The 13,851-nt window shown below is 53.7% G+C and overlaps 1 protein-coding gene across 1 annotated transcript; it reads right to left on the bottom strand.

Moving 5' to 3' along the window:
• Positions 1–7,752: 7,752 nt before the first annotated feature.
• On the bottom strand, positions 7,753–12,846 carry TFAP4 (transcription factor AP-4; the record flags this gene model as incomplete). Its single annotated transcript, XM_032849348.1, has 6 exons — positions 7,753–8,836; positions 9,593–9,745; positions 10,756–10,896; positions 11,895–12,065; positions 12,466–12,564; positions 12,681–12,846. Coding segments are annotated over 6 exons (925 nt in total), but the record flags the coding sequence as incomplete, so codon positions are not given.
• Between the last annotated feature and the right edge of the window lie 1,005 nt (positions 12,847–13,851).

The following is a 13,851-nucleotide window of genomic DNA, read 5'->3' as shown; positions in this document are numbered from 1 at the left end:
TGCATCTTTTATTAAAAATCAATTGACCAGGGACGCCTGGGTGGCTCAGTTGGTTAAGCAGCTGCCTTCGGCTCAGGTCATGATCCCAGCGTCCTGGGATCGAGTCCCACATCGGGCTCCTTGCTCGGCGGGGAGCCTGCTTCTCCCTCTGCCTCTGTCTGCCTGTGCTCGCTCGCTCTCCCTCTGTCGCTGAAAAATAAATAAAATCTTTAAAAAAAAAAAAAATTTAAAAAAAAAAAAATAAAAAATAAAAAAAAATAAAAAAAAATTAAAAAAAAAAAAAATCAATTGACCATATGTGTGTAAAGCTACTTCCAAACTGTATTCTTTCTGTTGGTCTATGTCCTTCCACTGTAATTTCCTAATCAGTCTTTAAATCATGTAATGTGAATCCCCCAACTTTGATCTTCTTTTAAAAGTTGTTTTGGAGTGGGGGCACCTGGGTGGCTCAGTGGGTTAAAGCCTCTGCCTTAGGCTCAGGTCATGGTCCCAGGGTCCCGGGATCGAGCCCCGCATTGGGGAACTCTGCTCTGCGGGGAGCCTGCTTCCTCCTCTTTTTCTGCCTGCCTCTCTGCCTACTTGTGATCTTTGTCAAATAAATAAATAAAATCTTAAAAAAAAAAAAAGTTGTTTTGGGGTGGATTCCTGGGTGGCTCAATCAATTGAGCGTCTGACTCTTGGTTTCCACTCATGTCATGATCTCAGGGTTGTGGGATGGAGCCCTGCATGGGACTCTGCGCTCAGTGGAGAGTCTGCATAGGATTCTCCCTCTCTCTTTCCCTCTGTCCCTCCCCCATTTTCTCTCTAAAATAAACAAATAAATTTTTTTAAAAGATGTTATTTATTTATTTGAGAGAGATAGAGGGAACACAAGCAGGGGCAGCAGCAGAGTGTGAGAGAGAAGCAGGCTCCTCACTGAGCAGGGAGCCTGACACGGGGCTCAATCCCAGGACCCTGGGATCATGACCCGAGCTAAAGGCAGATGCTTAACCAACTGAGCTACTCAGGTGCCCCAATAAGTAAATCTCTAAAAGGAAAAAAAAAAATGCCCCATCAGGGCTCAAACATGCCCTTGCACAGACATGTTCATAGCAGCACAATAAACAAGAGCCAGAAAATGGAAACAATCCACGTGCCCAACAGTATATGAGTGGAGGAACCAAATATGACCTATCCATACAATGAGATATTATTTAGCCATAAAAAATGAAATTCTGGGGTACCTCAATGGCCTCCCACATGAGGCCAACGTGCTCCGGGGACACATGCCCACCTGCCGCCTCACCTTGCCACAGGATCCCTCCCGGATCCCCTAGAGAATGAGAAGGCCTCTCCCCTGATCTCAAAGCAGCAGCCCCCCACCACCCCCCAGTGCCTGCCCAACCCCACCAACACCTCCTCCTCCCCATAGGGTAGCAGGAGATTTTCATCAACTCTCTCTTCGAGTTTTCCTACCATCCTCTTTATCTACCACAGGGAGGAAGGCAATGGGAGACAGACGAGCTCATTTCTGATGCCCATGCAGCACGTGTAGCCTTCTCTAGTCACTTTGCTGATTCCTCTTTAATTGGATCCAGAGGCTGTCCACCAGAACAGGCTGCACCCTGGGGGTGGGGTGGGGAGTCTGTGACTTGGGCCCCCTAATTCAGGAAACTCTGCAGCTGTCACTCCACGCTCCTTTTCAACACCAGGGGTGTGGTTGGGGGGACAGTGGGTTTAGGGAGGACATTCCTTTCTACAGCTGCCGCATGGAGGCCCTGCACCCCGCAGTCCTACCCTCCTCTTGGTCAGCATGCGCTCCTGTCCATCAACACCAGAAACTTGCAACTCAGCGGGGCCACAGAAGAGAGAGGACCAGGACAGCGGGGTGGTACTGGCTCTACGCCTAGCCCAGGACCTGCAGGGCCAAGAGAGGGTAAGCAGAACTTCAGAGAGAATGATAAAGGCAAATGCCACAGCACAGTGCCATCCAGGAAAGCACAGAGGCAACTAGATAAAGAAGGGACAATCGGAAGGACTCAGGTGGGACAGGGTGAAGCCAGAGCCGACAAGGTCTGAGGTGAAGGATGGCCAGGCAGCCAGCTCCAAAGGCAGCTAGAGGATTTCCCTGTGCTTTACATACTTGTCCGAAGCCATTCTAAAGCCAGCTCATCAACTGCTAAGAAGGCTGAGGCCGCAGGAAGGCTCCCACCTCCGCCAGACAACCCTTCAAATGTCTCAGAGCTGGGCCGATTCCTCCCCTGCCAAAGATGCCCCAAATCGTGGCATATGTGGCATTTATTTATGAGAACCCACCCTGTGCCAGAAAAGCATGAAGACGGCTCCCGAGTACTCATAAAGTGTAACAAGCAAGCAAGAACTGAAAGTTAGAGTACAAGAAAACCACACCAAGGCCGGCACACAAAAAGGAGCCATTTGTAAGGCTGGCACAAACATGAACGGCACTACGTATGTAAGGCCCTCACATGTGTGTAACTTGATCACTCGCCAATTCACAGTGTCCTTAAAATAAGAACAAACCAACTGCTTGGGAGAAATGAAATTACTTCTGATACTGAGACTCCACAGGAATTTCTTCCGAGGATCTTCTTCGTAAGAAGGACACAGTGTAACTTAATGATCCTTGAGAACATCAGCAGACATACATTTCCATGAGGTTTATCCCTAACAGACACCCTTAAAATAGCCCAACAGAGGCCACCAGGAACCAAGAATGCCCAGTCCCCTCCCAAAGAACCCAAAGAGGGTCAATGGTACGTGTTCAGGATGTATTTTCTCCTCCGCTGCCACTTTACCACTTCACACACATGACAGTAGAAGGGGAAATTGGCACACAATTTATTTGGGGTGACAATATCTACTAAAATATATTCATGATAGAGGCACCTGGGTGGCTCAGTTAAGCATCCTACATTTTAAAAATATTTTTAATTATTCCTTTATTTGAGAGAGAGAGAGAGAGGGTGAGAAACCACAAGGAGGGGGAGCAGCAGAGGGAGAAGAAGCAGGCTCCCCGCTGACCAGACCCTCCCAGGACAGGATCCAACCCAAGCCGGAGGCAGACACTTAACCGAATGAGCCACCCAGGCACCCCAAGTGTCCTATTCTTGATCTTAAACTCAGATCATGAGTTTAAGCCCCATGTTGGGCTCCATGCTGGATGTGGTGACTACTTAAAAACACAATAATAATAAAATAAAATATACGCATGATAGCTGTAAGTCGCAAGCAACCCAAACGTCCACGGCTAGGTGAAAGGCTAAATCCACTGTGGTATGTATACATGCAACGGAATAAACTTGGCCATAAAAATGAATAAACTGCTGGTACACAGAAAACCGTAAATGCATCTCAGAGACATTGTGTTGGGCAGAAAGACAGACAGTAAGAGTATAAATACTATATGATTTGTAGGACGATCTAAAATAGGCAAAACTAGTCCGTGGTGACAGAAATGAAAATGGTGGTGAGATTTCACTCCACCCCCACCAGAAAGGCTGAAGAGACGCAGGCATAGTCTGACGATGCTGACTGCCGGGGAAGATGCAGAGCAACTCCAACACGGCTGGTGTAAAACGATCCAGCAACAACCATACCAAACGCAAGCAGATGAAACTGGTAACACGTGACTGAGTAAGGCTGGTGAGCTGCACCGGGCCGGATGATCTGGTTCTGGTCTGGACCTGAGGTATGCAAGACGGTAACACTGGGGAGGCTGGGTAAAGGGTGCACAGTACCTCCCTAGACACCTAGTTGTTTCCGCAAAAATTTTTAAAGTTTAAAAAAAATAAACCACTTGAAGCCCTGGTGGGGTGCTGGGTACACGGGTGTATACCGAGTTTGTGAAAACTCACGGAGCTAAACCCTTAAGCTATGCTCCTCTTCTGAGCGTGTATGATGTGATACCTCAATAAAGAGGTTTTGTGGAACACTGCCTTGATCCTGTCTCTCCTAGGCCCCCAACCCTTCAGGAAAAATAAAGTCCAAGCTTCTCAGCAGCCTTGGATGTCCTATGCCATCCCACTCCCACATCTTCTCCACTTATTCCTCCCCCCAGGCCAGCCTGCGCAAAGCCTGCAGGACACCATGGACTTCCAGGCCACTGGGCCTGCCCCCCAGGTGGCGTGGCCATCTGGACCGGGGCCACTGTACAGGTAGCTGCTAACCCTAGACCCCTGTCACTGTCCCTCTCGTGGCTGCTGACCCTGGACCTTGTCACACACACCCCAGTATGGCTGCTGACCCTGCACCCTGTCACACACACCCCAGTGTGGCTGCTGTCCCTGGACCCGTCACTGTCCCCCTCGTGGCTGCTGACCCTGCACCCTGTCACTGTCCCCCTCGTGGCTGCTGACCCTGGACCCCTGTCACTTCCCCCTCATGGCTGCTGACCCTGGACCCCTGTCACTGTCCCCCTCGTGGCTGCTGACCCTGCACCCTGTCACTGTCCCCCTCGTGGCTGCTGACCCCGGACCCCTGTCACTTCCCCCTCATGGCTGCTGACCCTGGACCCTGTCACTGTCCCCCTTGTGGCTGCTGACCCTGGACCCCTGTCACTGTCACTCTCATTCCTGCTGACCCTGGACCCTGTCGCTGCCCCGCGCGTGGGTGCTGACCCTGGACTCGTGGCTGTCCCCATATAGGCACGGCCAAGGCAGACAAGCTTCCCAAACGCGGCAGGAAGAAAAAAATGAGGTATTTCCTGCATAGTTTCTTACATTCGTCACCTGTTCTAAGATGACACTGTGGATGCTGTGGCTTAAAAATTAAACATGTCATTAAAATTAACGTCACCTCTTCCTTCCACGGCGTCTCTGTTCCTTCCACTAAGACTCTCGCCGGACCGCGCCGGCTACGTCACTGACACCTGGGCGAGTCCTTTGCCTCCTCAGGCGCGTGAGGAGGTAGGCGAGCGCCTCCGCGCGGAGAACACGCGGAAGCCGCACGTTTGCGGCGTTTGCGTGCGAGGCGTACGTGAGAGAGCGCGGGGGGCGGGGACAGGGGCGGGGCCAAGAGAGCAGGCTGGCGGGAGCGCGCGCAAGGCCGCCTGAGGCGCCAAGGAGCATGCGCACCGAGGGGGCGGGATGGGGGGGGTGCCGTGTCCGGGAAAGGGCGGGGCCGCCTCCGCGCCCTTGACTTCCGCCACCTGCTGGGGAGACCAACTACTGTCGCCAGGCACGCCAGAGGGTCGGAGGAGGGGGACTTTCCGGCCCCGCCCCCAAGTTCCTCTTCTGGCCTATAGGAACTTAACAGTCCCGCGAGCACCGGAAAGAGGCGGAGCCTCCGCCCTCGCCGGGCCTGGCGCCCTGGGCCCACAGCGCCCTCTATTGAGGCTCTTAGGAGCTGCATGGAACCTGTCCAGAGCGCTTTGCACCTGGCCCTTTCGACAGGGTAGCTCCTCGGTCCTTGGGAAGGGGCGTCCCCACCCAGATCGTAGGTAAGCCCCTCCCCTCAGGCACGCCTTTTAATGTGATTAAGTAAATTCATCTGTATAGACCCAAAAAAGGAAAATTTGCTATAACGCTAAGTGAAAGAAGCTAGCTAAAGTGAAGAGGCTAGACACTGCATGATTCCATTTATATGACATTTTGGAAAAGGCAAAACTATAGAACAGATCAGTGTGGTTGCCAGCATCTGGACTACAAAGGGACAGGGGGAACAATGAGGATGACGACTGAGGACTGTAGTGATAGTTACACAACTCTACACATTTGTTAAAACTCATAGAACCAAAAACTAAAAAGTGTGACTTTTACCAAAAGTAAGTTACACTTTCATTTTTAAAACTCTGGAACACTTTCATCTTTAAAAACTCCAACAGAGGGGTGCCCGGGTGGCTCAGTTGGTTAAGCAGCTGCCTTCAGCTCGGGTCATGATTCTAGGGTCCTGGAATTGAGCCCCGCATCGGGCTCCCTGCTCTGCAGAGAGCCTGCTTCTCTCTCTCCCCCTCTCTCCCCCTCTCCCTGCCGCTCTGCTTGCTTGGGCTCTCTCTCTAGCTCTCTGTCAAATAAACAAATAAAATATTTAAAAAAACAAAAAAAGAAACTCCAACAGAAAGCAGATTGGTGGTTGCCAAGGGCTGGGAGGAGGGAGGAATGGGGAGAGACTGAAGGAGGTAAGGAGTTCATTTAAAAGTGATCGAAAGGTTTTGGAAATGGATAGAGGTGTCGGTTACCCAACAATGAATATACTATATTCATTCCTATATTCATTCACTATAAAGTTAATCGTTCACTTTAAAATACTTAATTTGGGGCACCTGGGTGGCTCAGTGGGCTAAAGCCTCTGCCTTCAGCTCAGGTCATGATCTCAGGGTCCTGGGATTGAGCCCCACATCGGGCTCTCTGCTCAGCGGGGAGCCTGCTTCCCCTTCTCTCTGCCTGCCTCTCTGCCTACTTGTGATCTCTGTCAAATAAATAGATAAAATCTTTAAAATAAAATACTTAATTTTAAGTTATGTGAATTTCACCTAAAAACATTAAAGGTTTGGGACACCTGAATGGCTCAGTTGATTGGGCGACTGCCTTCGGCTCAGGTCATGATCCTGGAGTCCTGGGATAGAGTCCCGCATCGGGCTCCCTACTCGGCGGGGAGTCTGCTTCTCCCTCTGACCCTTCCCCTTCTCATGCTCTATCTCTCTCTCATTCTCTCTCTCAAATACATAAATAAAATCTTTAAAAAAAAAAAACATTAAAAGTTCTAAAAAAAATGTTCAGGCTCCTGCCTCCCTTTCTATTCAACAAGCCGGTGTCTAGAGGCATTCACTGTGGGGTGAGATGTGAAGTGGTCATTCCTCTCTGGCCTCAGTGCCCATGTACCTGTCACAATGCACACATGACAAAAAGCAGGAAAAGGGGAACACTTGAGGGGTTTTTTGGTGTTTTTTGTGATCTGGGTTTTTTTGGTTTTGTTTTTGTTTTTAATTTATTTACCTATTTGAGAGAGAGAGGAGAGCACATGTGCGGGGTGGGAGGGCAGGTAGAGGGAGAAAGTCCTAAGCAGATGCCACACTGTGCGTAGAGCCCAATGCAAGGCTCAATCTCATGACCCTGAGATTACTAACTGACGCAAAACCCAGAGTCAGACACTCAACTGCTCAACCGACTATACCACCCAGGCACCCCAAGGGGAGCAGTCTGTAAAGCTCTCTCTGGGCACGGAGGATTCAGAGACTTTAAGATCCACCACCCTACCCAATAAGGCAAACTTCCCTTGTCCACTGACTTCCAGCTTCAGATGATGATGAAACTGAGGCTCAGAGATCAACGGGCTCCCCCAAGAAGGAACTGGCTGCTGGCAGACAGACTCCAGGACTTGCTCTCTTTACCACCACACCAGGAGGTAACACTCCCTTCCCTTCTGTAGCTGGGGAGACTGAGGTTCAGGGAGGTTACACAAGATGAGGAAGTGGCAAAGCCCAGGGACAACCAGGACCCCTGAACATCCTGTGTCCTTTCTCTAAGACATAGGAACCTATTTCTTGGTGGTTCATTCTCTCCTTGCCTCCCACCTAGGAGTTGGGAGACACTCCTCCCACCCCTAACACCATCTCCCATCTCTGCACGATTGAGGGAGTAATCCTGGGAACCCTGGAGTCTGGAACCCTGACTGCTCATTGCAACACAAGCTGAGGGAAGTCATCACGCTCAGGCACACCCAGTCCCCTCTGGGGGGCCCCAAGAGCACCCATACTCTACTCCAGGTGCCTTCCCCAGCTCCTCAGGACAACACACTCCCAGGAGACACAGAACCTAAAAAACAAAGTACAAACTTTATTTTGTTTCTTTATAAAGGCACAGTGGCCTCTTGGTTTTCCCACTTTCTTAACAAAATATAATAGTTTCTCCTTGAACACAAAGACCTCAAAATTGTAAGAAAAAAAATTTCAAAACAAAAAAGCAAAACAAAAACAAAACCAAAAAAAAAAAAACCAAGAAACAAAAAAGATAAACGAAACCAAAACCAAAAAGAACCAACAACAAACAAAACAAAAAGAGAAAGACAAAGACATTTTTGGGGTAGAAGATGGGAAATCCGGAGGGAGAGGTGGGGCTGGGTGGTGATTGGGAGTGGCAAATCCTCGTGCTGAGCCGAGGCTGGGAGGGGAGGGGAGAAGGGCAGCAGCAAACCCCAACCGAGAAGCACTGTAGACCCCCGGGCCCCCAGAGAGCCCCGACCCAGCCAGACCCCCAACCCATGTAAGTGCTTACAGGAGAAAGGAAAAAAACAAAAAGAGGAGGGAAAGAGTCAAAAACTGACGGTCTTAGGCTGGCTCTGGGGAGGGCAGAATACCTTGGGGTTTTGTTTGATTTTCCCTGTTCTTAAAAACATGTTGAAATGAAAAAATGCTTTTTGGCGGAGAGAGGCCAGGCTGTGTCAGCTTCCCCCAGCCTCCGGGGCGAGGCCCAGCCCCAGGTGTCCCGGTTCTCCCACGCGCTCCTGCCACCCCAGCCCCCCGGGACCTCAGGCCAGGTGGCTTCGCTCAAAGGTGGATTTACAGTATTGAAAAAGAGGTCATAAAAGAGACCCAAATGACGTCATAATTTTGTAAAAATTCCTCACTCGTTCACCTGCGTCGCTCCCTGTTGCTGCCCCCCGGCCCCCTCCAGCCCCAGGAAGGGAGAGGAGGGCTGGGGGGTGGTCAGGGAAGCCCCCCGTTCCCTGCTGGCTCCTCCCGGCTCTGGTCCATGGCGTCGCTGTCCGAGGCCTCTGAATCGGAGGCGGTGTCAGAGGCGTGGGCCTCCGGGCAGCTGCGGGCTGGCTTCACGATGACCGCTCGCCGCTGTTCCTCCTCCTGCTCCTGCCTTTCCTGGGTGCCCTCTATGTGCTGGATCGCCTGGGGCGGGGGGGGGGTGGGGCAGGCTGTGATGAGGCCTGCTGGGGACACTCGGACAGCCACCATCCCCTCCCACCCCCCACACACAGCCCAGAAAGGCCCACAAGTGAGCCTGGCAAGACAGCGGCTGGCCCGCCCAACCTTTGGAACTCCTCTGCTAAGCTGAAAAACTCCTCAAGAGAATCACGAGCGTCCCCCATGGATATATTTCAAAGTGCCTGTTCACTTATGCATGGTCTCTGTCATTAACTTTATTATTCAATTTACTGGGTTTATGTGCAACTACAGCTGCAGGGGTTGATGGGGTTTTCTGGTTTGTTTCTTTCTTTGTGACGCTGTTGGGTTGCCCAAGGGGCACCACGCGAAGGTGGGCACAGCAGAAACCTTGGGCCTGACCCACAGAGCCGATCATCTCCTTTCTTCCTCCTTCGATCCAGGCTTCCCTGTCTCCCACCCAGCCGCTGCCACCTGCACCCCGCCCCGGGTCCTGGGAGATGGAGCTCAGAGGAAGCTCTGAACCAACCCAAGAGCTGGATGCAGGAGCCTGACACCAGGGCTCTCAGAGAGCAAAGAGCCCTCTCAGCAAATCCCACAGAGGGAAGGAATGGGGTCTTCCAGGGCATGCAGCCCACCCCCTCCTTCTCTGCCCAAAACCTTCTCTGGAGCCGCCTCCCACCGGAGACACAGAAAGGGAGAAGCGGGGATGGACACAAAGGGCCTGTTCCCACACGAGAACCCGTCCCCAAGCCCAGGTACCTGCACGATGGTGTCCAGATTTTGCCGGGACGTGGAAACAGAGTTGATGACCGAGGAGGGGCCCATGGTGACGACGTTGATGTGGTGGGAGGGAGGGGGTGGCGCGGGCACGATCACTGTGGGGTGGTGGGTGGGGGCCGGAGGGGGCAGGAGCTGCAAGACAGAGGCCCTCAGTCTCTTTCCGAAGGTTCCAGGAGCTGCCCCTTCCCTTCTGTCGCTCACAGAGGGACGGCCCTCAAAACCATCTGCTTTGAGAGAGCCTCTGCCAGCCACCCCAGCACTTGAACTCCTTCACTCAGAGGGCCAGCCAGTTTGTGGTTCACCCCTCTTATTTTAAAAAAAGGAGGGAAAGGAGGTCCAGAAAGGCGCTTCCAGCCATCCGAGATCCCCTGCCCTCCCCACCCCGCTCTCCAGCACAAAGGAATCACTTCAACATCTAATAAATCCTGTGGCTGAGGGGCAACTGGGTGGCTCAGTCAGTTAAGCATCCGACTCTTAATTTTAGGTCCGGTCACGATCTCAGGGTTGTGAGATCGAGCCCCACGTCAGGCTCCATGCTCAGCAGGGAGTCCGCTTCGGAGTCTCTCTCCCTCTGCCCCTCCCCCCACTCGTGCTCCCTTTCACTCAGTCTCTCTAAAATCAGTAAATAAAAATTTTTTTAAAAGTAAATAAATCTCGGGGTGCCTGGGTGGCTCAGTGGGTTAAAGCCTCTGCCTTCGGCTCGGGTCATGATCCTAGAGTCCTGGGATCGAGCCCCACATGGGGCTCTCTGCTCAGCAGGGAGCCTGCTTCCTCCTTTCTCTCTCTCTGCCTGCCTCTCTGCCTACTTGTGATCTCTGTCTGTCATATAAATAAATAAAAATCTTTAAAAATAAATAAATAAATAAAAGTAAATAAATCTTAAAGAAAAACACACTGGTTGTCAGGAGCGTAGACGCTGGGTTTAGACAGCCAAGTCCCTGAGGATCCTGAGTGGGCATACAATGTAACTTTTCTGTGCCTCAACTCCGCCATCAGTAATATCGGAAGAGTAAGAGCTCAGGCCTCCAAGAGCCACTACAAGGCTTCAGTGCCCTAAGCACCGAAGGGCACTGAGTCACCCCACTGAAGCCCAGAGGCACGGATACTCAGGTGAGAGCCCCTCCCGGACGCCTCCCGCTCACCTGGGTCCGCAGGTGCTGCTGCTCCCGCTCTAGTTTCTCCTGGTGCAGCAGCCGCACCTGCTCCTGCTGCTGCTGCAGCTGCACCTGCTGGGCGATCACTTTGAGCTTTTCCGGATACATGTGGGCCTCCAGCGAGCGCACCTGGGGGTAGGGCAATAGGTTCAGGGGCAGGGCTTGGACCACACCCTGTCGCTTCCCCCACCACCAGCCCGGCCCTGGGACCATTCAGGTCGGCCACCCCAAGCTCTGTCCTCCGCCAAGCTCTAGAATGGTGCTCGGCCACCCTTAAGGTAGAGACCAAAGTCCTCAGCTCAGCCTGCCGGGCTCGCCATGACTCATCTCCTCTCCTACCGCCCTCTCGCCCACACTACCCTCCCACCGCCAGGTCCCTGCCCAGGCTGTTCTGGGCGGAGCACCCTTCTCCCCTCTCTGCATGGTTGACCCCAGACTTGACCTCCCAACCTCAGCAAAAGTCACTTCCACGGAGAGGCCGTGGAGCAGCCTCTCTGCAACCAGCCCAAGTCCACCTCTCTGGTGCCCACCGCTGGCATGTGGCTTTTATTACAGCTGTGTTTTTATCTTACTTTCTTTTGTTAAGAAGTCATTTACTTGAGGAGCACCTGGATAGCTCAAGGGATTAATCCTCTGCCTTCGGCTTGGGTCATGATCTCAGCCCTGAGTTGGGCTCTCTGCTCGGCAGGGAGCCTGCTTCCCTTCCTCTCTCTCTGCCTGCCTCTCTGCCTACTTGTGATCTCTGTCTGCCAAATAAATAAATAAAATCTTAAAAAAAAAAAAAAAAAAAAGTCATTTACTTGAGAGCGAGCAAGAGCGCATGCCTGCGCAGACAAGTGGGGGGCAGGGGGTTACAGAAGGAGAGGGACAGGCAGACTCCCCACTGAGCAGGGAGCATGACACGGGGCTGGATCCCAGGACCACGACATCGTGACCTGAGCACCCCAGACGGTCCACAGCTGTGTTTTTACAGTGTGAGATCCTCTGACTAAGGTTCCTCCACCCCATACAGACAGTGACGCCGAGGAAAGTGAGCTGTCTGCTTTGGTCCCCGCTGGGTCCCTCACTCGTAGGTCCGGAACAAGGCAGGTGCTCCTGCAAATACCTGTTCAACCCAGGAGCCTCACCTGCTCCTCCAGCATCATGCGCACCGAGCGCTCCTTGTCCAGCTGCTGCCTCAGCTCGATCATCTCCCGGCGCAAGTCCTCCGCCTTCTCGTCCTCCCAGATGTCCGGCGACCCGATGCCCTCGTCCTTGTCCTCGGCCCGCCGCCGCTTGGGGGATGAGCCGCTCAGCTCCTGGGGACCCCAAGGGCCAGTGAGTGTGCCCCCATACTACCAACAGCAGCAAAGTCAGAGGACCCCCCCACAGCCCCCAAGCCTGCCTGGCCCAGGTGCACCGGCACTAAAGAGCCCCGTTCTACAAAGCCAAAAAATGGCCAAAGGCCAGGCAGGGAGGCAGAATGGACTTGCTTTCCAGAGCCCACCCCGCTGCACTTGACCGATGGGTAAACTTAGGCCCAGGAAGGCAAACGCCTGAAGTAAGCAAGTCGGTGGGAAAGATGCAGCCCTTAACCCCATCGAAGTCCAAGGCCACAGTGGAGCCAGGACAGTCCAAACAAAGGAAAGGGAGCCAGGAGGACAGCAGGGCACTGAGGCAGCAGCGGGGCCTCCACAGGGGTGGGGGGAGGTGCACTACCTGGATAAAGCGCTTGAGCTGTGTGTTTTGCTGCAGGAGCCTGGTCTTCTCCTGCTCCAGGGAGAAGATGTACTCTGCCGTCTGCTGGAGAATGGCTGCCTGGGGGCGGGAGGGACGCGTCAGGGACCCTAGCAGGCAGCCTCTGCCAAGGCTCACTTTCTTCTCCCCACCGGAGCCCACCACTTCCTCCAGGAAGCTTCCGGGCCCTAGCCCACCTTGCTGAGCTTCTCTCCATCTGTGTGGGGGATGAGGGTCTTGAGGGACTGGAAGCCCGCGTTGATGCTCTGCATGCGTCTCCGCTCGTTGCTGTTGGCGATCTCCCGCCGAATCCGCCGCTCCTGGTCCCGCTGAGTCTCAGGGGTCAGTGGAATGTTGGCAAGGCTGCAGGGGAGGACAGAGACAGGCTCAGGCTAGGTACCCTCCATGCCCTGCCCTGGCGGGACCCTGTCTTTCCAATCCCTCTGCAGAGGGCCCCTAGTAGGGCTATCATCCCCTCCCGGTACAGAATTTGCCTACACTCGCAGCAGACCAGGAGGGTGACGGAATAGTACACTCTGGGAAGACCCCAGGTCCCAGCCCCAGTGCCGGGCCGGCATGTGTGGGTGGGGCGCCAAAGCCAGAATGGCTACCAAGAATCTCTGTGATTCTGATACCAACGGTCCCTAAGAGCAACTGCAGACACCTGTCCCTGCGACACTTCTGAGCTCCTTGTTACACACCTGGACCACCCTCCCTCAGCGCTGCCCGCTTGAGGACTGGGGAGCACATCCCTCCCACAGCCTGGCCCCAGACAGGGCTGAGACTTCAAAAATGAGACAGGTACCCCTCACTCCAAGAGGGGGCATCAGATCAAGCGCCCCTGGAGACACTTCCCCCCAAGTCCACGCACCCCGAGGCAGGCCCACCCAGTGCCAGCGAAGCAAAGCTCCCAGCATGCAGTCAGCAATGTTACTGCAAATTACGTGACTGCATCCTACAGTGGCAGCAGCCAGCGGGGTGAGAGAGAAGGCGGCCAGTGGAAGGGGGAGAGGCTGTGGGCCCAGAGGCATTGGCAGGAGGCAAAGACAGCAGCAGGGCCTGTGGGCCCAATGCCACCGCTCCTGAGGGGTGGGCCTGTGTGTGGCCTAGAGGAGGCATTCCCCCTTTCCTGGCCCTCTCCTGCAACTCCCCCGCCCCTGGCCTGATGGCTTCCAGATGCTGGGCTCCCAGAAGAGGCCACCGGCCCCACCCAAAGCCACAGCCCTGGCTTCTTCCTGAGGGGCCCTCCTGGGGTGACCTGGTCCAGGCCTGGGCCAAGAGAGCTCACACCCCTGGTTCTAGAGAAGTGGGGAAAAGGAATATGGGCAGCCTTATTCCATCGATGGGGACCCGGGGCTCAAAGAGGTG

This window comes from Lontra canadensis, unplaced genomic scaffold (genome assembly GCF_010015895.1).
Source record: "Lontra canadensis isolate GAN:19392208 unplaced genomic scaffold, GSC_riverotter_1.0 scaffold224, whole genome shotgun sequence".
Classification (NCBI taxonomy): Eukaryota; Metazoa; Chordata; class Mammalia; order Carnivora; family Mustelidae; genus Lontra; species Lontra canadensis.
The sequence above is the reverse complement of the archived record's forward strand: the minus strand, read 5'-3'. Positions and strand labels throughout refer to the sequence as shown.